The sequence below is a fragment of the Carassius carassius genome, chromosome 38, assembly GCF_963082965.1.
Source record: "Carassius carassius chromosome 38, fCarCar2.1, whole genome shotgun sequence".
In the NCBI taxonomy this organism is placed as follows: domain Eukaryota; kingdom Metazoa; phylum Chordata; class Actinopteri; order Cypriniformes; family Cyprinidae; genus Carassius; species Carassius carassius.
In genome coordinates, this window is record NC_081792.1 from 26,156,498 (window position 1) to 26,182,243 (window position 25,746).

Consider the following 25,746-nt stretch of genomic DNA (forward strand, 5'->3'; position numbering starts at 1 on the left):
AGATTTATTTTTAATTCTAATTATTTTTATGAGAAGACAGACCACTTGTAGAAAAATGAATAACAAAATCTTAAATATTGAAGTAGACTGTTATAGAATATTTAGTATAATTTTTATTCATATTTAAATGTTATATTACATTTTAATTTTAGTTTAAGTAATTTTATGTTTTTGTCATTTTTATTCAATTTCTTTTATTCTTTTTTTTTGATACTGTTTTTATTTAATTATTAATGCCTTGGCAATTAGCTGAAATACAGTTAAGGGTTTTATTTTATTTCGGTAAAGGTTTATTTTATTTTTATAGGTTTAGTTAAGGATTGAATCAGATCTGACAGATACAAAATAAAGCCATCAACTTATAGTTGATTAAAAATTTAAAAACAAAATATTGCAAAATATATAAAGATTTTACGAGTGATTATGTAATTTGCTATAAAAAGTCTGGTCACTGCTGAGCTCTTTATTTCCATAGTAACACCTTCTCTTCTGATTGGTCGGTATATCATTAGGTCTTCAAAGTATATTTGGTTATTAACCATGCTTTAATGAAGTTGAAATTACTACAGAGGATCCAATCAGCACATAACACCACCCTCACAGCTCATGGCAGGTCTATCATTATCACTAAAAATAACCTGTATGAAGTGTTCTGCATACTGTGCTCAGTATGAAAAAACCTAAAGCAGACTCATGATTGGTTGAGGTATTTGGTGACATTCATTCAAAAAACCACACTATTGAGGATGCATTAGGAAACATCCACATAAATGCATTGATACAATGTGTTGAGTGGTGCTGATACTGAAAAAATCAAGAGCCTTCAGGGTCCACTCTACAGTTATAATCCTATTACTAATGATCTTCCATTGAAAAAACAAATTACCCAAGTATGACAGCCTTTGAATATGCTAGTGCTAATCCGCGCTTATTACCTGAAACATCAAATATAGCTGGACAGAATCTGTGATTCATCCTCGCAATTCATTGTGTTAATGTGGATACTCGGGTTTGCCAAATAAAGAAGGGAAACTGAAATAAAGGGCTGAAGCATTGGTCTCATTATGTGCGGAGAAGGAGGGGGCGAGACAGGGCTTTTGATCACCCAGCGAGACCTACTCCTGCTTTCAAGGCTGTCTTTGACATAAAGGAGCATTAGTGATCTTTTGTGCGGCTAGAAAGGGTTTTAAAAAGAGAATGAGAAGAGGCATGAAAGACTACAAAACAAATGAAACTGTGAGTAAAAAGGAGAATAGGGCGATCTATCAGCTATTCGCTTTATTTATACTCAAAATGACTGTTTAGCTGTTTCGTGGACCGACATTTTGTCCTTCACTGCTGCAGAGATTATGATTAATTATGCCAGGGGTTTTCTTGGTCCAATGACAACGTCAGCCACCCAAATATGATGATCTCCTTCCTACGTGCAGAAAAGGTTGCTGGACATTTTCTAGTATGCAAACTTAATTGAACTGACTGTGCAAGCATTAAAGGGATAGTTTACCTGATTCCTTCATCATTTACTCACCCAAGTTGTTGCAAACACACACAATATTGTATTTTATACACACACACACACACACACACACACACACAAATGTATTTATTTAACTTTTTCTTCACAGAATATTACATTTTCTGATGTAAAGGGCTATACCTTGATATATTATACAATTAAGACATCAATATTTTAATTATTTAAACATCAGTATTTTAATATTTACCATTCCGAAAACAATCTGCGTCTCAAAAGGTGCCTTTATTAATAACGAAACGTGAGCATCTGTCCTAAACTTTGTCATTTTCCATCTGTGACCCTACACAACTACACAATTGGATTTTTCACACACTCATGCAGCTTTGATGATTTTCAAAGCTTCACATCTGTCCTCCTGCGTTCGACAGAACAGAAACCAGTGACTGTGTGTGGTGACAGTCTGGACTAGCGAGTCGATGCAGGTGGTCATCCTTTCCTTTCATCACGTCACTGTTAGCCTGAGCGGAGAGGTACAGTGATCAGTTTGTTTGCCAGCCTGGATCAGATGAGATGGGCTTTGATGTTTGGTGTGGGCCCGAGTCGCTCAAGCAGTTCAAATCCAATTTCTGACCCTGTTGTCGGCACACGCTCTGGGGTCAGAACTCTAATACCCCTCTGGATTCTGATCCCTGCACAAACTCTGGACAACAGCAAATGCCAAGTAAGACTAGAGCCGTTGATATTAACCAGTGTGCACCACAAGGAATTCAAATGATGTATTAGATGGGCGACTGCAGGGTCTTATTCCAATTCACTATAGATTAGGTATAAGCCTGGCAACTGACACAGGTTTGACGATTTGATTCCAATTCACAATCTCTTGATTGCAATCTTGATACATTTGGATATATATCAAATACAGTGTTCATTCATGTTTATTTCAGGCTATTGTAGTAAAGTGGAAGAGATGATCAGTTCACATTTGCTCCATGCTGTCATAGGTGCAAAACTTGTTGAAATTATTGGCTGGCAGGCACACTACAAACATTTTTTAGTGAGGCTTTTTCCATGCCTCAACAGAAAACAGACCAATGACGATAACCATAACAATAAACAACGTATTGAAAATCTTTCTAATTCTATGAGAATAGGGAAGTTCACACCATAACTCTTGACTACACAAAGGAACAACATGATTGAAATAATTTTCGGAACAATTTTTCCAGCTGATGAATGACAAAACATTGACAATTAATGCAATCAAGCATTGGTCATATGCAATTTTTTGACTGTATTAAAAGCAGGGTAGGCGATTTCGGAAAGGCTAAAAACAGCAAGCTAGCTTTGAAAGCATAAGATCCCACCCTCCCTGCATAAATACACTTCGCAAAGCCATGCCTACTCCGAAACAAATAAATGTGCATAGGCTAACCAGTTACAATATGAGAGACAAGGTTTTTGTTGGACAATGGCACAGTCTATTTCCTTTGCCTTAAAATAGCAACATGCCAGCAATGCGCCTGAACACACCTTGTTTTCAGACCAGCACACCAATTGGCGCAAATGCATTTGCTATTTAAACAACATAACGCAGGACGTGCCGCATTGCGCCAGGTGTATGATAAGGCCCTCAGAGTCATAACAGGTACACGTAACAAACAGTTGTCGCGATAATCTCGGATAGGATAAAGACATCTGTGGGTAATGCGACTGCGTCGACTGGCTATCTCTGCCAGATGTGACTTTTCGCTGCGTTTCGCCTAAATGGCTCTGATAAAGAGTTCACTTGTGCGGTCCGGAGAGGATGAGACCAGCCTAAATGAGAACGGATGAGCCTGGCAGGCAATTCTCATTCAGCGCCGGGCTCTGCCCAATAATGAGGTGGATCTCAATTATGCCACCACGCCGTTGTGAAATGGTCCAGGGGCTCACACCTCGATGCCTCCGGAGGCCCTTCAAGCCCCCTCGTCCAAATTGAACTGATGGAGCAGAAAAGCCATTTTGATTTTCATTCTCACCTCCTAAAACATGGTTTGGCAGTGATAATGCCAGGGTGCGGTGTGCATCTGCCGTGCACTTGTGAAGGGGGTCAGCTGTGGCATCAGTGGGTCCCTATCGGATGTGCCATATAGGGGTGTAATTGGATTTGTGCTGACAATCTGTTGACATAGACATTATTAATTGGGGTGGCTGGATTGACACCCACTTAGATAGCCACATCATAAATGCATGAAACTCGGCACGATAATTGTGATCGCTCCGCTAACTGCGGTGGGCTTGATTAATGATGCCGTCATCAGCATATGCCACAGCTGACCTCATGGTTATTGAGTTAGCAGCCTAATCAGAGAAGAGGTGGAACGTCTATTGCTCATTCGCACTCGAAAGGCACAAGAGATTGTTGAGGCTCTTCAAACAACTCTTATGACCTAATGAATGCAACAGTTGCCATTGAAGTTTCCAGAGTAATAGAAGCAACTACTCAGCACAGCGGGATCACTAAAACATGGCCTATAGACATTGAGTGTGGGGACAAAACAGGCTACATGGATACAAAAAATAAATAAATAAATAATAAAAAAATAAAAACAATAACATATATATATATACAGTGGGTACGGAAAGTATTCGGACCCCCTTAAAATTTTTCACTCTGTTATATTGCAGCCATTTGCTAAAATCATTTAAGTTCTTTTTTTTTCCTAATTAATGTACACACAGCACCCCATATTGACAGAAAAACACAGAATTGTTGACATTTTTGCAGATTTATTAAAAAAGAAAAACTGAAATATCACATGGTCCTAAGTATTCAGGTGCTGTCCATTTCTTCTGATCATCCTTGATATGGTTCTACACCTTCAATTGAGTCCAGCTGTGTTTGATTATACTGATTGGACTTGATTAGGAAAGCCACACACCTGTCTATATAAGACCTTCCAGCTCACAGTGCATGTCAGAGCAAATGAGAATCATGAGGTCAAAGCAACTGCCTGAAGAGCTCAGAGACAGAATTGTGGCAAGGCACAGATCTGGCCAAGTTTACAAAAAAAATTCTGCTGCACTTAAGGTTCCTAAGAGCACAGTGGCCTCCATAAACCTTAAATTGAAGATGTTTGGGATGACCAGAACCCTTCCAAGAACTGAGCTATCGGTGGAGAAGAGCCTTGGTGAGAGAGGTAAAGAAGAACCCAAAGATCACTGTGACTGAGCTCCAGAGATGCAGTCGGGAGATGGGAGAAAGTTGTAGAAAGTCAGCCATCACTGCAGCCCTCCACCAGTCGGGCTTTATGGAAGAGTGGCCCGACGGAAGCCTCTCCTCAGTGCAAGACAAATGAAAGCCCCCATGGAGTTTGCTAAAAAACACCTGAAGGATTCTCTGGTCTAATGAGACCAAGATAGAACTTTTTGGCCTTAATTCTAATTGTATGTGTGGAGAAAACCAGGCACTGCTCATCACCTGTCCAATGCAGTCTCAACAGTGAAGCATGGTGGTGGGGGTGTTTTTCAGCTCCAGGGACAGGACGACTGGTTGCAATCGAGGGAAAGATGAATGCACCCAAGTACAGGGATATCCTGGACGAAAACCTTCTCCAGAGTGCTCAGGACCTCAGACTGGGCCGAAGGTTCAGCTTCCAACAAGACAATGACCCTAAGCACACAGCTAAAATAATGAAGGAGTGGCTTCACAACAACTCTATGATTGTTCTTGAATGGCCCAGCCAGAGCCCTGACCTAAACCCAATTGAGCATTTCTGGAGAGACCTGAAAATGGCTGTCCACCAACGTTTACCATCCAACCTGACAGAACTGGAGAGGATCTGTAAGGAGGAATGGCAGAGGATCCCCAAATCCAGGTGTGAAAAAACTTGTTGCATCTTTCCCAAGAAGACTCATGGCTGTATTAGATCAAAAGGGTGATCCCAATAAATACTGAGCAAAGGGTCTGAATACTTAGGACCATGTGATATTTCAGTTTTTCTTTTTTCAAAAATGTCAAAAATGCTGTGTTTTTCTGATAATATGGGGTGCTGTGTGTACATTAATTAGGAAAAATTAATTAAATTAATTAAATTAATGTACTGTATATATCAATGAATTATTATAATTTTTTGGTTCAGCATGTTCAGAAGTGTCCGCTTTCTTCAGTTTGCTCACAAAATGTGTTTTTCCTCGCCTATCACTCAATACCCTTAGATACAACAATACTGTCAAATATTTATTATAAATACTGAATGAGATGAGACTACAGGGTGGTGTCTGACTATCAGCTCCATCTACTGCACCACAATCAGACAGAAAATCCTTACTGTGTTGACAGTATAATCACATTTTGTACATCACTCATCTATAAAATGCTGCAGACCAATATGACCAGAGTAAAACGAGGGACAATAGCACAATTAATTAAAATAATACATTATGTTTAATGATGTTTTCAGAAATGTTCATGATCATGAGACAGAAAATACTTTTACAATTATTTATTAGTACAATATATTCATTATAACAATGTTATTATTAAAAATTTACAAATTACAAACATTTACTCACAATTATAAACACACACACACACACACACACACACAAACATGTTTGTTTTTGTGAAAAGTGGGGAAATCCCATAGGTGTAATGGTTTTTATACTGTACAAACTGTATATTATATGGCCCTACACCAACCCTACCCCTACACCTAACCCTAACCCTCACAGGAAACATTTTGCATTTTTACTTTCTCAAAAAAACTCACTCTGTATGATTTATAAGCGTTTTGAAAAATGGGGACATGAGTTATGTCCTCATAAGTCACCCTCTCCTTGTAATACCTGTGTCATACCCATGTCATTATACATTATAGTTATGTCCTGATATGTCACAAAAACAAGAGCACACACACACACACACACACACACACACACAAATATATAGTGGCTTTGTTAACTGATTTTTTATATTTTCAGAAATATCAACAATTATGAGGCAGAGAATACTAGCACATCCATTATACTACGGTTATAATTGCTTCAAATTCATAGTTATTACATCAACTGGCACATTTGTGTTCGTGTTCACCTCTATAACCATTCTAAAAACTACTGGCATATAATGTTGTGTGAATCAAAGATATAAACCTAAGGAACTCTATGTAAAACCCGAATTCCGGAAAAGTTGGGACGTTTTTTAAATTTTAATAAAATGAAAACTAAAAGACTTTCAAATCACATGAGCCAATATTTTATTCACAATAGAACATAGATAACATAGCGAATGTTTAAACTGAGAAAGTTTACAATATTATGCACAAAATGAGCTCATTTCAATTTTGATTTCTGCTACAGGTCTCAAAATAGTTGGGACGGGGCATGTTTACCATGGTGTAGCATCTCCTTTTCTTTTCAAAACAGTGTGAAGACGTCTGGGCATTGAGGCTATGAGTTGCTGGAGTTTTGCTGTTGGAATTTGGTCCCATTCTTGCCTAATATAGATTTCCAGCTGCTGAAGAGTTCGTGGTCGTCTTTGACGTATTTTTCGTTTAATGATGCGCCAAATGTTCTCTATAGGTGAAAGATCTGGACTGCAGGCAGGCCAGGTTAGCACCCGGACTCTTCTACGACGAAGCCATGCTGTTGTTATAGCTGCAGTATGTGGTTTTGCATTGTCCTGCTGAAATAAACAAGGCCTTCCCTGAAATAGACGTTGTTTGGAGGGAAGCATATGTTGCTCTAAAACCTTTATATACCTTTCAGCATTCACAGAGCCTTCCAAAACATGCAAGCTGCCCATACCATATGCACTTATGCACCCCCATACCATCAGAGATGCTGGCTTTTGAACTGAACGCTGATAACATGCTGGAAGGTCTCCCTCCTCTTTAGCCCGGAGGACACGGCGTCCGTGATTTCCAACAAGAATGTCAAATTTGGACTCGTCTGACCATAAAACACTATTCCACTTTGAAATAGTCCATTTTAAATGAGCCTTGGCCCACAGGACACGACGGCGCTTCTGGACCATGTTCACATATGGCTTCCTTTTTGCATGATAGAGCTTTAGTTGGCATCTGCTGATGGCACGGCGGATTGTGTTTACCGACAGTGGTTTCTGAAAGTATTCCTGGGCCCATTTAGTAATGTCATTGACACAATCATGCCGATGAGTGATGCAGTGTCGTCTGAGAGCCCGAAGACCACGGGAATCCAATAAAGGTCTCCAGCCTTGTCCCTTACGCACAGAGATTTCTCCAGTTTCTCTGAATCTTTTGATGATGTTATGCACTGTAGATGATGAGATTTGCAAAGCCTTTGCAATTTGACGTTGAGGAACATTGTTTTTAAAGTTTTCCACAATTTTTTTACGCAGTCTTTCACAGATTGGAGAGCCTCTGCCCATCTTTACTTCTGAGAGACTCTGCTTCTCTAAGACAAAGCTTTTATAGCTAATCATGTTACAGACCTGATATCAATTAACTTAATTAATCACTAGATGTTCTCCCAGCTGAATCTTTTCAAAACTGCTTGCTTTTTTAGCCATTTGTTGCCCCCGTGCCAACTTTTTTGACACCTGTAGCAGACATTAAATTTTAAATGAGCTAATTAAGTGGATAAAAGTGTCAAATTTCTCAGTTTAAACATTTGCTACGTTATCTATGTTCTATTGTGAATAAAATATTGGCTCATGTGATTTGAAATTCCTTTAGTTTTCATTTTATTAAAATTTAAAAAATGTCCCAACTTTTCCGGAATTCGGGTTGTAGAAGAATCATCTAGACTGTAAAAAAGATTTTTCAAAGTTGTAAATAAAACTGATTACTGGAGTATGTTTAATGTGATTGTGTCCTACAGGTGTGGTGCCCAGTAGTCTGGGTCTACACAGCCTGCAACCCAGTCCAGTGGCTCCAGACAGCCAGGCTCAATCTCCTACACAACTGCAGTACTGCAACAAAGTCCCGCACCGCCGATTCTCCATGGAGGTGAGTCACGTTTAATCATCTCATCCTTCTCCATGCTTAAGCCCAGCCAAGTGTCCTTTCCAGAAGCTTTTATGGAGTCCCAGTGATCCTAACAGAACAACACAAGCTCTGCTCTGCTCTGCTAATCTTGTCTGAGTCCTTAATAAAGTCCTTGCCAGAGGCACTAAAGCCTCGTTATCAAACGCTTTGTTTCTTTTTAAGGTGAAGCCACAAGTACTAAAGCAATGATAAGTTTTTGTCTGACTGCCATAAAATGCTCCTTTCCTCTTATGTGGAGGCCTTAAAGGGACATGGTGATAGCAAAAATATTAAATGGAAAAATTATATTTTAACGCTTTTGCATTCTCACAAACCTTTTGTGCTTCCCTGAAAAACCTAGCATTCGCTCGCAAATAATATGAAATAATATGAGGTGGGAAGAAAAACTACATTTCAGTGCTTTAACGAGTGACTTCAACGTTTCTTGATGGAATGCAATAGTTTTTCGAAGAATGCAAAGTTTCTCAGAGAATGTAACTAGTTTTGTGTAAGAACACGACGTTTCACAAGAGATCACAGTTTTGTGAAAGAATGCAAAGTTGCTAGGGGGATCACAATGGTTTTGCGAAAATAGCGATAAAATGAAAAGGTTTTCGGAGGGAATGCATTACTTTTGCAAGAGAATACAAATTTTCTCGGGAGAATGCAATACTTAAGTATTTTTTTAAAAATGATTATTCCTAATGTGTTTCTAAAATGACTTTCACAATGCAAATTGTTATAAATAAAAAGGTTAATTATTCAGTCACATTACTTATTTTTGCACATTGGTATAATGATTCTGTAAATGTGCTTCCATCACAGTTTACCTTTTGTTCAATCATGGTCACTGCAATGCTTTCACAGAACTATGAAATATATATATATATATATATATATATATATATATATATATATATATATATATATATATATATATATATATATATATATATATATATATATATTTTATTATTATTATTATTATTTTTTTTTTTTTTAATCAAGGCACCTTTTGAAGAGTTTTGGAATTTAAAAAAAAGTAATTTTCTCAAATTTTATATATGTTATTTAGTATTTGTATGAGAGAAAAGCCTCAGTTGGAGACACATGAGAAAGATGGAGTCCATCATTAAATGGAGTGGAAGTATTACCTGTAAGTTAGTCCGGCAGCACAAAAGACTGACTGCGCATTCGGAGTGCTCTTTTCCTCGGCTGTCAGCTTTCTTATTCAGTGGCCATGAATCTAGAGGGAGAAAATTGGAATGAATGCCCTCTCCCAGTTTCAAATCCAACGGCTACATTTCTGCTCTCGCAAACCTTTTATCTGCACCATGCACCCTTATTTTATTCCCACGGGCATGACGGGAGAGCGCGGAGGAGAAAGGAGGACTTTTTATTCCCTGGTTTTATTGAGAATCGCTAGCTAGTTTTATTGCATGACCGTACAAACAGCCACAAGGCAAAGCTGGAGGAATCACAGGGAATGCTGTCATTTTTCAGAGCACATAAGATCCCCCCTCACTACCGTGCTATTTCTGGGCCTCTCCTAACCGCGGCGATGAATCCAGTTACAAACTAACTCCATCAGAGCTTCTTAGATGCGAGAAAATTGTTGGATATACTTCAGCGCTTCATAAGATACAATATTTGTCCTGCCCTGCCTTGGCGTGTTGAGATTACGGCAGAATTCTTTATTGAGTGAGAGTCTTCATACTGGAGAAAAGTGACAGGTTTTCTCATTGTCATGCCGAGTTCATCATGGTAAGAATAGACGGTTCTGCCTATAGGCGTAGAGTTGTGTTGCGTGGTGGAGAAAGCTGTCATATTCACCTTGACGCGCTGTGTTTTCATATGTGTGCTAGCTGAACGCTAATAGCTGACAGCTCTTTGATGTGTGTGCAGGATGTAACTAAGAGGATGTCTCTGCCCATGGACATCCGTCTCCCACCAGAGTTTCTGAAGAAGTTACAGATGGAAAACCCTCCACCGTGCAAACCGCTCAGCCGCATGTCCAGAAGAGCCTCACTGGTTAGAAACCTAACGAAACACGCTTAGACAGTTACTGATGCAATCTAAACAAAGACATTTCATAGTTTAAGTTAATGTTAATAACTACAGACTAAACGAAACCCTAACCCCACTAACCTTTTTGCATTTAAAATAGAATAACTAAAATAACTAAAAATAACTAAAATAAAAAAAAAAGTTAATTTCTTGAATCAAAACTGTCTACATATACACCATATAAACCAGAGCTTCCTACCCAGGCAATGTTTTAGGCATTACAGCCATATAATAGTACACGGATATCTATTATTATTTTTTGTAATTAATAAATGTTTGTTTTTTACAAAATCTTGAGCAACAACTGTGTTTTTGCAGATAATGCAATCCCAGAATGCCCTGCAAAAAAAATAATTAAAAAAGTATATATTTTTATATGTAATATACACATTATTATACACATTATATATTGAGTACCGAATTTTTTTTAATATTTAATAATTTTGGTCTAGAAGTACTGTTCCCTTTAATTTCCCCCCTTTTAAAGAGTTATACATTTACATTTATTCATTTAGCAGACGCTTTAATCCAAAGCGACTTACAGATGAAAGTTATATGAGTTATAAGGCATGAACTAAACCAACCAGCTATGAGGCTAATCACAACATTACAAACTTTGATTAGATGCAAAACAAAAAAAAACAAATGCAAATCAGACAAATAGACAAAAACGGCTTTAATGAAGGATAGAGTTACAATGCTATGAAGCAAAGTGAATTACTTAATCAAAATAAAAATGCTATAAACATTTTTTTTAATTATTGATTTAAAGATGATGATTAAAGAATATATATATATATATATATATATATATATATATATATATATGTAATTTGTTTATTGCACAATATGCATCTTATTCATACAAATATTAAGAACAAACAAATATGCAGTTCAACTGCAGTTCATATTATAGTCTTTAAAATTATTGTGAATAGTGCAATACACAAAATGCCGCTTTCAAACAAAATGCATTGTAAAACATGCTACAACAGGTTTACATGCTTTTAAATCATTGGTTGCATGCTTGAGTAGAATATGTTTTTTTGACTAACTCAGCATGTCCTTTTGCTACAAACAGAAAAACCCCATTGGTTCCTACATAATGCCCTTCACTCGCTCCACTTCACATTAAACTAGCAACCCTAACAACAGCCTGACTTATAGTTCTAGCGCTTAAATGTGCTTATTTACATGTTGATATCCACACAATATTTACAGCTCCTAAAACTATTTATAAATGTTGTCAATGGTCTATTTCAATAAACTGAAGACACTTTGCTCACACTGTATTCCATTCTTTTCCAGTCGGACATTGGCTTTGGGAAACTGGAGACCTATGTGAAGTTGGGAAAACTAGGAGAGGTAAGATGTTTTCAGAAAATAAATAAATAAATAAATAAATTGATTCTATAGGCAAAAAATAAAAACTTAAAACCATAGCCATCGAAATGAAGAACCAAATGTGTTCATTACGAAATTCCCCGCAGGCAATTACAGTGAATATGAGTCGTGTGGTGTGTGGATTCTGATTTAATGAGCTTTTTTTTTTGGCATGAAGAGACATCAGTCTCTAATATGCTCAAAGCTGTACAGCAACTAGCCCGTCAATTTTCCATTAAGTGCAACAAAGCATGCATATTGCAAATTGTGAACTACATACAACCCTAAGGAATACCGTATCTAATGACTGTGTGAGAAAAACCTGAAGTATTGGAAAAAATACTGGACAAGGATTGCAGTGAATTCACCTCAATAAATAAACAAGTAGCAGTAAAGTAGGTTTCATATCTTTGTATCACCAGTTATAAATGTTTTCATTAATGTTTAAAAGTGCTTTTAGCTCTGCCTGGAAAAGTCAGGGAAATTAATAAAATCTTGAAAAGTGTGCAATGGCTTAATTCTAGTTAGTATCTTTTGTGAGTGAAATATCTTTTATATCACAAACCTTGACCTATTATAGGCATGTGATTAGCAGACAGTTTATGCAAATTAATTTACAAGGACAATCACCTTGGAGGAATCTTTGGTCTTGCTAAGTAAATGATGGGAGATAGTTCATGGATCTAACCAAAGGCTTGGAAGCAAAAAATCTTTAAAGAAATTAATACTTTTATTAATACTTTTACTTTGAAAGTAAAGACATTTATAATTTTAAAAATAAAAAGTGATTTTAAAAAAGGGCTGTTCTGCTGTTCTTTGGAAAAGGATCATGTGACACTGGATAACTGCTGAAAATTCAGCTTTGCATCACAGGAATAAATTACATTTTATAATATACAGTCCTCACATAGAAAACAATCTTAAATTATATTTTTTTTTTTTTCAGTTTTTTTTTATCAAATAAATGCAGCCTTGGTGAGATAGGAGACTTTTATAAACATCATTTCAATTTTTATATTTCAATAGAGTAAGAAACATTTTGATCCACTATTACTCATCATTATCATCCACTTGCAACAAAGTACCAAAAAGTACCATAAAAACATCAAAAGTTCTTTTTAAACACTTTTTTCTAGCTATGCACATCATCAGCCAACATATGAGTAATCTCAATATGAAATGACTTTCATAAACAATAGCTCACCACAGTTATAAAGAGCAGTTTTGATTTTCTAGCTTGTCCCAGCTGACATTGTTGTGGTTATAGACCAAAGTCTCTTACCAAAAACTAGATCACCAACCCTACAGATTTGTCTGAAGTTTCATACTGGTCTAATCCAGTGGTTCTCATCTGATGGACTGCAGGTCTGATATGGATTAGGAAAGCAAGAATAAAAACAATGTTGAATGCAAAAATAAATGCAACTTTGACATATAATTGTGAACATATTATAGACCATGTGTTTTTATCTACTATATATCTTGTTGTTGACATCAGTGACCATGTTTCCAGTAAATCTCTATAATATTTGATCACAAATGAATCTGTCATTTGGTAGAAGCTTGTGAAATCAGACAGATTTTGACACGGACAGGTTGTAGAACAAAACTAAATTAGAGATTTACCCTGTTTGGGCAGTCCACTCAAATTCAGGAGACATCTGAGAACCAAACATGTTCTTAATTTGGCATCTTGCTGGCCTTGTGCAGTTTATGGTTATAGTATGGTCTGATTTAAAGACATTTCTTTCTGCTTTCATACAATACATCATTTTGGTGCTACTGTATGTTGGGTTGCCAAGGTCAAATCTGGATCTTCAAGTTAAACCAGTTGTGAAGCACTAATCTGTTCTGCAACACTCCTGTTTCCCAGATGATTGACATTTTTTTGATTTCCTGTCTGTCAAACAGGGCACATACGCAACTGTATTCAAGGGTCGCAGCAAACTCACAGAAAACCTGGTGGCCCTGAAAGAGATTCGTCTGGAGCACGAAGAGGGCGCCCCGTGCACGGCCATACGGGAAGGTACTGTCCTGCTCTCTCACTGACACAACTATGATTTCCAGCTCCCCAGTTGTTCAAAACCCAGATTGTCACGAAGAGTATTCATTCTAAACTAGCAAGCCACAGGCATCTTCTTCAGCCAGCCTGAATCACCTCATCTAAATGAGATGGAGTACGTGAGCGGGGTTGCTAATAGAAATGCTGATGTGAAGCAAGGCTGCCTCCCAGTGCCCGCTTAGGGACTGCATTACAAAACATGCCACAAAACCTCAGAGTTAGGAGGAAATCACAAAGCAATTCTTTTATAACTCTATAAAGACTTCATTTAAGCATCAGCTGGTTTCAGATTTAATGTTACGGGGATGCCTTTCTTTACAGAAAAATCTGAGGTGCGGAAGACCTCAGTAAAAGTGTCCATTCATTCTCACTTAAAGATTTCATTCTTTCCTGTTGCATTAAAAAAAGACTTAAAATGAGGCATAAATTAGAGCATTCTTACAAATCCAGAAATTACTCATTCTTTAAAAAAATAACAAATAAATAAATTAACAAATCATATTATATCATTAGATTTAAAATTATAATATATTCATCATAGAATAAATTCAAAGACATCTAGATACATTTTATAGGTTTATAATAAGTATGGTTATACATTTTTTCTATCTATCTATCTATCTATCTATTAGAGCTAATATTTTATTTTTTTGTAATATTATATTATAAGTCTAAGTTCTTTTTATTCAGCAAAGGGCACATTAGATTGATTAAAAAAAAAAGTGTTATAAAAAACGTTCAAATAATGATGTTCTTTCAAACTTTCTATTGATTAAAGGTTTTTTTTTTTGGGAGGGGGGGTGGGGGATCACTTTTTTCACACAAATTATAAGTAGCTCAAATGTTTTTGAAGATAACTAATAATATGAAATGTGTCCTGAGCAGCAAAGCGCATTAGAATATTATAAGGGCTAATTTCATAGTACCTGATTAGTCATTAAAATATTTAAATACAGTATATACACACTGGTAAAATATTTAAATATATAGATGATATAATGCACATTTCATTAACAAATAAAAACAATATATCAATTGTATATTTCCATAAATAGCATATATGTTGGCTGTTTCTGGGTAATATTAAATTTTTCAGTATATGAATTAGAACAAAACAACACGTAGAGCCATTTTCTAATTTGAATGACAATTCTGCATCCTGTTTGGCTTGATTAAAATTCAGGAACTGGATTAGAATTTCAAAAGCTTTCCATTCTGAATGTTGCCCGACCCTGCTGGAGGTTATTGTTGTAGGTGCTCATTATCATATTCTTGTTGTGTTGCACCAGTGTCACTGCTGAAGAACCTGAAGCACGCCAACATCGTAACGCTTCATGACATCATCCATACGGACCGATGTCTCACCCTCGTCTTTGAGTATCTGGTAAGCCACGTCTGAATGTTATGAAAACAGTAGCAGCCTGTATAGTTCCCACAATGCTTTGTGATATATTGATCGAGGTGGTATTTTGCATATTTTTCTCTTGAACTATGAAAGCAACCTCAAAATGTGACAGGACCAGTCTGTTTTGAATGCCATTTTGACGGCATAATCTATTGTTTTTAAAGGACAGTGACTTGAAGCAGTACCTCGACAACTGCGGAAACCTAATGAGCATGCACAATGTGAAGGTAACAGCGAAAAACATCAACAAGCTTACCAATTAAAAGTCAACAGCGCTGTCTACACAGACAGCTACCTTCTAATGCAACATTCTAATTCGAGATGTGACAACTGATTCTGATAGAGTGTGACATGTTAATCTGTTGCTAAATAACACCAGGTTTGCAATGACAAACAATCGATTACGAGTACAAAGCTGCTCGACAACGTCACAGCCAATCAGAAGATATGTTTCGTTATACAGTTACGAAGAGCAGGATTTTGGACCAATGAGATTTCGCTGGGCGGGGCTACCCAGCAGACTCAAGCAATGAGACCTCTTTTCTGATTTTTCTTACCTATAGGGAAAACATTGGTGGAAATTAGAGCATTGGAAGCCATAATTGACTAATTAGTTTGTTTACATAACTAGTAAGTCCATTTATTAAAGAAAATTAGATATAAATTAAGTATAGATCTCAAAGTGACATTTCAAACACTTTATGAGTTGGAAATAGCCCATATGTTTTATGAGAATGAGGAATTTAGGCTACAAAATAATTAATTGATAAATTCTATACTAACAGCAGTAATCAACCTTTCAAATTAAACAGCTAATAGCTTTTTGCATGTCACTCTATGCAGGTGGATAAAACTGTGTCAGGCATAAAATAGTATTCATAAAAAAAAAAAAATTAAAAAGTGATTTATAGTAAAGTGAACACTAGGTAAATAAGTCTTTAAATTAAACTTGTCATTATTGAATTAAAAAAATATAGCAGAATTTTCTTCATTCAAGTATTTCGTAATGCGTTATCTGCAGTGGATACATGTGATGTTGTCTTAAAATTAGGTGAAAATGAGGGATCCTAGAAGGCGGCTGCCTACATTTTGTATGCCTTAAAATGCTGTCCTTGTTGGTAATTTAAGTTTAGATGCGCTAACATCCCCCTTTCTGTCCTTGTAGATATTCACATTCCAGCTTCTTCGTGGTTTATCATATTGTCATAAGAGGAAGATTCTCCACCGGGACCTGAAGCCTCAGAATCTGCTCATTAATGACAAGGGAGAACTTAAACTGGCAGACTTTGGTGAGTATTCACTGAGTATTCACAGATGCATTTACTTTGGTGTGCTGTACAAAGAATATCTGACTTGTTTTTTAGCACATTACCCAGCAGCGTTCTCCTATTTGACTCCCATTTTAAATCAGCTTTTGACTCAGATTCTGAGTTACCCAGCCATGTTTGTTCCTCACCTTAACTATCTGTCTAATCATACTTGTTAAGGTTTGGCCAGAGCAAAATCAGTCCCAACAAAAACCTATTCGAATGAGGTTGTGACCTTGTGGTATCGACCTCCTGATGTCCTGCTGGGCTCCACAGAGTACTCAACACCGATAGACATGTGGTAAGATGTTTCTCCCATAAACCTCTGCTAGAAAACATTGAACACAATAGTACTACTGTATGGCATCAGTCACAATGCGTTGCTAACATTATGAAAGATGAGAGCAAAACTATTAATACTGCTCATGTACAATGCTCATAGACTAAAAGGCAAAAATAGTCCATGATCTAAAATTATAAACCATTGTATACTGTATACTGGAGGCTGAGCTCTTTTGACTTGGGTTAGTAAACAACATCAAGGCAAACGTGAAAAGTGTTTAAAAATATCTTTTTAAATTAGACAGATTTAACCATTTAAATAATATAAATTCAACCATTTAAACTAGACTAATTTAACTGTTTATATAGCACAAATATAATCATTTGACAAATTGAAACACTGACATATACAAATTTAATTTAAACAGTCAATTTTAACTAGGGCTGTAGCTATTGAATATTTTAGTAATAGAGTATTCTACCAAAAATTCCATCTATTAATCGAGTAGTCGGATAAAATGCGTTTTTGCTTAATTAAAGTGCAATATTAATTATGCAAGAGAAAATAAGACTCCTGGGTCTCTTAAAATTAACAACTTAGTTTCCTTTTTTAGAAAAAAAATATTTTTATTTTTTAAATGCATACAATGCAATGCATACATCAAAAAAAAAAAACATTTAATTATTACCCATTGTTTCTCTGTCTGTACTTGTACTGTGAACAATGAAAAGAAAGTTGACAGATGAATTAAGTGCATTTAAGTGCCATTCAGTTGGGGTTTTAAATAAAGCATTTTCTGAGATGCAGATTAAACATTAAACACATAAAAAATTAATTTATCTTTTAATTATTGAAAATTAAGCAAACTTAACTTTTTGGTAAACAAAGGGGATTTACTATTAAAAATAAAACATGGAAGAAATGTTGTGTGATTAAACTTAAAAAAAAAATTTTTTTTTTTTGTTTGTTTTTTTGTAGTAGGATATATACATTCTGCTGAACAATAGTAATACATCTCTGGCAAATACTTGTCTTTGCTGGCCACATTCAAAACAAAAATAAATCATATTTGATAGCAAGGGGACCCCCTAGTGTTTCGGGGCCTTAGGCAGCTTGCGTATTTTGTGTATTGGGAGGATCGACTCTGGGTTTGCATAACCTTTAGTTTTAGAAAAGAAAATCCCATTTATGAACTATATGAAATAATCCATCAAACTGGATTTTGATCATGCCAAAGAGCTCTTGACCATTGCTCAGTCCTCCAGAAGAAACATTAAATTAGAAAATTGAATTCTGTCTTTCCTGACACAACCTTTTAACATCACAACACACACTGACACGCACTCCTCAGGCAACCTTGGATAGCTGACATGGACTCAGACATAAATGCTTTTTTAAAGCTAAACCGTCCTGTTCGATAAAAATGCAGTTGTGTTTAATCCTCAGGATTAGTCCAGTGGGCTAATCAATCCGATTGTGACAGCAGCCACATGTGTCTTTCCCATATCTCCACCTCGCACCTTCCCCAAAACTACCCTCCAGTCAAGCAGACGTCAAACTGTGATAGGAGAATAGACACTGTATCTAAAACAACCGTGACAGCCCTGATCTGATGTATTCAAATGATGTCTGCTGGCTTCATTTAAAAGCTTTGTCATATAAAATAACAGCACTGAAATTAAAAGAGATTTTATGATCATAACGTAGCAGGAATATGATTGATGTCTCTGTATGACTAGGGGCGTGGGCTGTATCCTGTACGAAATGGCCACAGGCCGTCCCATGTTTCCTGGATCGACTGTCAAAGAGGAACTACACCTGATATTTCGACTCATGGGTATGAGAGACATTTTGTGTCATTTTAATTATGTAATTAATGGTTTAATTATGGTTCCATGAAGAACGTTTAGCTTTTCAATCCACAAAAGTTTTTTTTTATAGTTGAAAAGTTTTTTTTTAGATTATTAAAATGCACAATTAACTTTAAACTATAAAAAAATGTTCTTTCAGAACTGTTGAAAGGTTAAAAAGAAATGGTTCTCTTATGGCATCACTATGAATACACCCCCCCCCCCCCTTGGGGTTTCTTAGGCAAATGTGAAATCTGGTTACATTTGCATATTTAAATGTTACATTTCTCATTTTAATTAGATCAATTTATCTAGTTGAACAACTATGCGCTGCCATTCAAAAGTTGGTCAGAAAAGTTAAAAAAAGTATCTTATGCTCACCAATGATGCTTTTATTTGATTAAGAATACAGTAAAAACAGTAAAATTGCAAAATACTATTACAATAAAAAAAGGTTTCCATTTAAATATATGTTAAAATGCAATTTATTTCTGTAATGCAAAGCTGAATTTTCAGCATCATTACTCCAGTCTTTAGCGTCACATGATCCTTCAGAAATCATTCTAATACGCTAATATATATAAAAAGGTATGCCTTGTAATCAGATTTTGCTGCTGCTGTTTTTTTTTTTCTTTTTTTATCCAAAACTACTTGTTTCACAGAAAACAACTTGACTTACTGGCAAACTCTCTGATTGAGTGATTACATGCTCCTCATAAGCGCTCGTTCCAGCAGCCAGCTGTAAACATGACAACCTGTGCAATTCAATTCAGAAGCTGTGCAAAGCCAGCCGACCAAATCAGAGCTCGCCAGATCAACAAAACATCAGCCATTTTTTATGCAATATAGATCATGCGGTCAGTGAACGGTCTGTGGGTGGTTGTGGGTGCACCGTCTGAGGCAGAATGAGGGTCTAATTATCTCACTGTAGGACGCATACTAAAATTCTTACACTTCTTTCCGTAACCAGGCACCCCAACTGAGGAGAGCTGGCCCAGAATCACAGCTAATGAGGAATTCAAATCCTACCTGTTTCCTCAGTACAGAGCACAAGCACTCATTAATCATGTGCCCAGGTACCACACGAACACCACAAACTTACTTGCATGCAACAAGACTAGCTTTTGGCTTCTTTAAATGAAATGTACAAACAAAAAAAAACCTGTATCTATTAATAAATAACAACGAAGCATATTTTGGAGACTTTGCATGCTGAATTATAGATGGTGAATATTGTAATACACAAGGCATGTGTTTTTTTGTTTGTTTGTTTTTTGTTTTAAGGCTTGACACAGAAGGAATAGACCTTCTTATGGCTCTATTGTTGGTGAGTGAAAATCTGAAAAATAAATAAATAAATACATTTACACAAGTATGCAAACATAAATGTGAAGCCTCAGCCAATGAATCACAAGCATGAGTATTTTGGGCATGTTTATAATTAAAAGTCCCACAAAATGTAATTTTTTCTGGTTATCTGAATGAAACGTCATTAAATGGTAATTTATGTAACCAAAATACAATGTACAACTTCTAAAGGAATAGGTCACCTAAAAATGAAAAAATTGGCTGGAAATGTACTCACCCTCTGGCCATGTTTGTTTCTTCATGAGAACAAATTTGGTGAAATTTAGCATTACATGTCTTGCTCACCAATGGATCTTCAGCAGTGAATGGGTGCCATCAGAAAGAGAGTCCAAACATCTGATAAAATAATCCACACCACTCCAGTCTATCAGTTAACATCTTGTGAAGTAAAAACAAATCCATTGCTTTAACTTTAAACCATTGCTTCTAGACAAAATACAGTCCATAACGCTGTCCTCTCAAATAAAAACCCAGTGACACATTTGTTTTAATACTGCTGTGGACCGTTTTCACTTCTAAGTGGTGCTTGATCTGTGCATATTTCTCTCCTGATTCTGGCAAGATAACTTTTCCAATGGAGAAATGAATATTATGGACAGAGGATTCATACTTTGGTCAAAAACATGTTAATGATGGATTAGTTTCTTTCAAACTCACAGCTTTTCACTTCACAAGATTTTAATTGATGGGCTGGAGTCATGTGGATTATTGTGATGTTTTTATCAGCTGTTTGGACTCTAATTCTGACGGCACCCATTCACTGCAGAGGATCCATTGGAGAGCGAGTGATGGAATGCTACATTTCTCCAAATCTGTTTCAATGAAGACACAAACTCATCTACATCTTGCATGGCCTGAAGGGGAGTACATTTTCAGCAAATTGTCATTTTTTTGGGGGGGTGACCTTTTCTAAGTAAACTCAGTTTGAAACCTATTCTTTACAAAAAACTAGTGTACTTTTAGTATTCAATTAAATTAAATAATTTTGCATGTAAATTACTCCTCATATCCCTTTATTTAAAGGAAAAACTAATCATACGATACACTTTCATGCACTTTTAGGTTTGTATGCTCTCCTAAATGTTTCAAATTAGGAGCACATGTGAAAAGTAAGCATTGACATGCAATGTATTTGCATAGTGTACATTCTTACTGAAAACATAAATATTATCGGTGTATTATAGGTATTGTAGATATTACAGGTTTATTGTTCTGTGTAGACAACTTTCCATTTGTTGGAATGCTAAGGAGGAGCCAGTAAGATATACGCAATAGATTTACGCAATATGAGGATTTGCCAGTCTGTGTCAGATGTCAAAAACAACAGCCCTGCAGGGCTGTACTGAGAATAGTCCGAAAACACACACATACGCCTAGCCAGTGGTGGTACTGTGTTTAGAAACACCCTGCTGAAGAGAGAGGTCATCGAGTATGACATATGGCACAATAGCAGGAAGACAATATTTCTGGTATCATAGCATGGATGAAACAGGAATATTGCCTATTCTGGTAGAAAAATGTGAGTAAGTCACCATCAATAAATCTGATAAAGTGTCTATTTATTGTTAACACACTGCTCTGTTAACAGACAATAACAATAATGTCCATGGAACTATACAATTCTGTTGACATCTGCATAATAAGAGACTGATAATCCAATAATACTGATATTCTTTTCGCTTAATAGAAATCCATTTGGTGGGTCTCAAAAAAAGCCATTACGCCAGACTTACTTACATCACTACAAAATACAATAATTGATGTAAAAGCCTTCATTCTCAAGCGTGAAATACAGACCTGTAGCGTTTTTTGTTGTTGTTGTTTTTTACTATTATATTAAGTATTAATACTGTTATTATTATTATTTTTGTTATTAACAATAATTTATTATTAATTTATTATTATTATTATTATTATTATTATTATTATTATTATATTTATGACCATGATATTTATGCAAAGCAGTATTGCAATCAGAATGGTCAAAAATGTATATTCAAATTTATTTTTAACACAGCCCCCTGGTATTTTAATTGTCTAATTATTATGCACTGTGTCAAACATTAGACATATAAAAAATAAAAGAATTAAATCTAAACTACTAACCAGTTAAAATTACTATTACTTCTACTACTACATCTACTATTACTACTAATAATAATATAAAGTGCCATTATATTTGTGCAAAGATGTTATTTCATCATAATGTACACAATAACTAATATTCAAATTTATGGTTTAACACAACCCCTTAGTATTCTAATAGTCTAATTATTATAAATTATTGAGTGAAAATTCAGAAATAATTATTAAAAATCAGATAAATAAAAAAATCAACTACTAATCAAAAGTATTACTATTAATAAAATATCAGCATAATCTCAAAATTAAAACCCTTTAAAAATAGTATTTTACAGTCTAATTATAATCAATTATTGTGGCAAAACTAAGACATTTAAATATTAATAATAAAGCAGATTAACAAATTAAAAGTTATATATACTAATCAATTAAAATCAATAAATTATAATTAAAATTTACATGAGTTAAAAAAAAAGCTCTTGCATGAGATCAGACATTATTTGTGTGTAAGATTTCTAACAAGCACACAGCACAAGTGCAGAGGCCAGAGAGGTGCTGTTAAATGCCATGGAACTGCAATAGTCTTCAGCTCCCACAGACCCCTGGGTGAAAAAAAGGCCCTTTGTTAAAGGTTTTCGCTGCAGAGACGGAGTGCGCTCAGAAGCTAATTACAGTGTCAGCTTCCCCTCTCTGCCTGCTCTCCTCCAGGTCCAATTAGTATGATACGGGCAGGGAGCATTATAGCGTTATCAAAACACAGGTAAACAAACGCAGACACCCCCACGCTTCACTCAGGTACAGGCAAGAGTATAAGGACCTTTCAGAGGAATATTGTTCAAGATTATGTTGGGGGAATGACTGAACAAAGAGGGCTGGCAAAGGTTAAAGACTCTTCCAGAGACTCGATGCTTATCATAGCGTTTTGGCTGTAGTTTGGCTGTAAAATAGAGGTTGGGTCAACTTGTAATAGTTATATGATTCGTTTAATTTAACAACAATAGAATAGTCCATGGGAGGTCTAAGATTGTGTGTGTTAGAATGCGGTATTTGTGCAGAAGCGTGAATGCGTTTCTTTCCTCTTTGTGCGTTCTGATGGCGCGCGCAGCTTGAGCGCGCTCTGACCTGTCATTATGATGAAAGACCGCGGAGCGCGCGATTCGTAAATGATGACAGCGGCCTTAATGAGTCCGAACCGTGCACCTGTTTCTCATCAAACCCCGCTGACTGATCGCGCCGTCAGCCTCACACAATGCGCTCTGAACGCTCTGCTCGTTTGAAGCACTGCCAAACTTCGCCGGAGACAATTTGATAACTTTGTGTGAGATGAGAGCAGGGTGATGGGTGCTTCATTATTTAAAAATATTTTATAGCTCAGGGATCAACAAGTCAGGGGAGCTGTGCTCAAATCGAGTCATTAGTGAAGAGCACAGGCAGCACTCGCGCTGTAGTGCGCAAAACAGAGAAAGAAGCGTTACGCATGCGCACACGTGTTAAAAATATCAAAGTGCAATTCTCTGGCTTTTAGTACATCTTCATTATACAAGTTAATTAAATCTTTCCATGATGGTCACTACAGAATATTTAGTATATCTTGTAATATTTGAAATAAATATATATATACATACAATACGTGTGTGTGTGTATGTATGTATGTATGTATGTATATATTAATGTGTGTGTATGTATGTATATATTAATTTGTTTTTATATTATGTAAATTTAGATCTACTTAAATATATAATATAAACCTATATATATTTAAATTAAATAATGTGTATAATCACATAAATGTATGTATGTGTATATATATATATATATATATATATATATGCTAAATCCTAATTATGGTCTCTATATATTGAAATAGTATGCATAATATTAATATTTTTCATAATATTTATATTCAAATATAATGTGTAATAACAAAATATACATTTCCCCTCCTCTTTTTTTTCTGTTCAGTATGACACCAAGTGCAGGGTTTCCGCTGAGTCGGCTCTGAGACACTCTTACTTCCTGAATCTGGGGGAGAACATCCACTCCATACCTGACAGTGAGTTCATCCTAATATTTACGCTATTTCTGATTTCTGATTTCTCTGCTTAAATAACCTCAACAAGGGCTTTATCATCTGTCGTTCACCCTTGATTAAACAACAAACGAGAATCATCAGCCACTTGTCTTCTATTCTCTCTAGCCTCATCTGTGTTTTCACTGAGGGAGATCCAGCTACAGAAGGATCCGGGACACAAGAGCTCAGTATTCCAGCCACCGGGTATTCAATTCCATTGCTTTGGCATCACTCATCTCTATTTGCACAGCACAACTTGATTATTTTTAGTCATGCACAAGGAACATTAACCTGTAAGAAAATACTTTCACCACACCTGCACTCCTGCAGATCTGTCTAACAGTGGGTCATTTTCTCCAAATCCAGGTCGAGGCAAAAACCGCAGACAAAGCATATTCTGAGGACAAGAAACAAAGCACTGTGCATGAAGAGATCGCCAGAACAAAACCATTATGACGCAGACAGCTTTGTTTCTCCATCTAAAACATGCATGCATCCATTCACAAACACACCAATTTATTAGTCTGTCCTTCAGAAAACAGATTCAATAGAAGTGAATCATCCTCAGTCATAAAACTGGCTGGTTAAAAGTGTGACCGAGGCTCAATCCAATCTCTCTTGCAGTCTCATTTAAACCTAAAAACCACACTGATCCTAAAGCTCAAATCTTTAAAAACATTTACCCTTGGTTTCACAGACAAGGCCTAAGCCTCGTCTGAGCTGTTTTAACTGAAAGAAACATGCACTGACATATTTTTGTCTCAAGATGCAGTAATGTTTTCTTTCTCTCTCTCTCTCTCTCTCTCTCTCTCTCTCTAGATTATAAAAGATACCTAAATGTCCTAATTGAATTACAGCCTAAACCTGGCTTAGTCTAAGCCCTGACTGTGAAACCAGGCCTTACAAGTAGTATTTTCAGATGTTCATGGTATTTTTCATTGTGCGTGTATGTGAATGTGCAAGAAACATGGTAGCTAATTATTTTCCCATTGAGTGAAATTTCTTTAATTTCTGTTTGAAGTTTGACTAGTTTTGCCATATGTGTTTGACGAGTCATTGCACAAGCTCATATTGCAGTTTATTTCACAAGCGTTCATTCGATATTTCAATATCGAGAGGGCTTGACACATAAAAAATGTAAGTTGTCATAATTATTTGAGTCATTGCATAGAGAATACTTGAATTCTGTCATGATACCATTGATCTTTGGCTACTAAAGGTGCTGCAAGTGATTTTAGCTAACAAAATTAGACCACCTGCTTCCTTTCTTCTAAATCCTGTCCTGTCCACAAAATGACTGACAGCCAAAGAGTCGTTCTGATTGGCTAAAAAAAAAAAAGCCGTGGTACTCACTTACAGTATCTTTGACTAGTTATTAATTTACACAATGATCAAGAGGTGC

General features: G+C 36.0%; 1 protein-coding gene across 1 annotated transcript in view; it reads left to right on the plus strand.

Annotated features, from left to right (window-relative positions):
* The window catches only part of LOC132119662 (cyclin-dependent kinase 18-like), a 55,709-nt gene extending 30,659 nt beyond the window's left edge, over positions 1-25,050 (plus strand). The window contains exons 3-16 of the mRNA XM_059529817.1: positions 8,321-8,448; positions 10,372-10,497; positions 11,842-11,898; positions 13,828-13,942; positions 15,268-15,362; positions 15,548-15,610; positions 16,549-16,672; positions 16,871-16,991; positions 18,713-18,810; positions 19,794-19,899; positions 20,108-20,150; positions 24,236-24,326; positions 24,471-24,548; positions 24,711-25,050. Of these exons, the coding sequence (XP_059385800.1) occupies positions 8,321-8,448; positions 10,372-10,497; positions 11,842-11,898; positions 13,828-13,942; positions 15,268-15,362; positions 15,548-15,610; positions 16,549-16,672; positions 16,871-16,991; positions 18,713-18,810; positions 19,794-19,899; positions 20,108-20,150; positions 24,236-24,326; positions 24,471-24,548; positions 24,711-24,745 (1,280 nt within the window). The 3' untranslated portion in view covers positions 24,746-25,050. The remainder of the gene's footprint in view (positions 1-8,320; positions 8,449-10,371; positions 10,498-11,841; positions 11,899-13,827; positions 13,943-15,267; positions 15,363-15,547; positions 15,611-16,548; positions 16,673-16,870; positions 16,992-18,712; positions 18,811-19,793; positions 19,900-20,107; positions 20,151-24,235; positions 24,327-24,470; positions 24,549-24,710) is intronic.
* Positions 25,051-25,746: the final 696 nt, after the last annotated feature.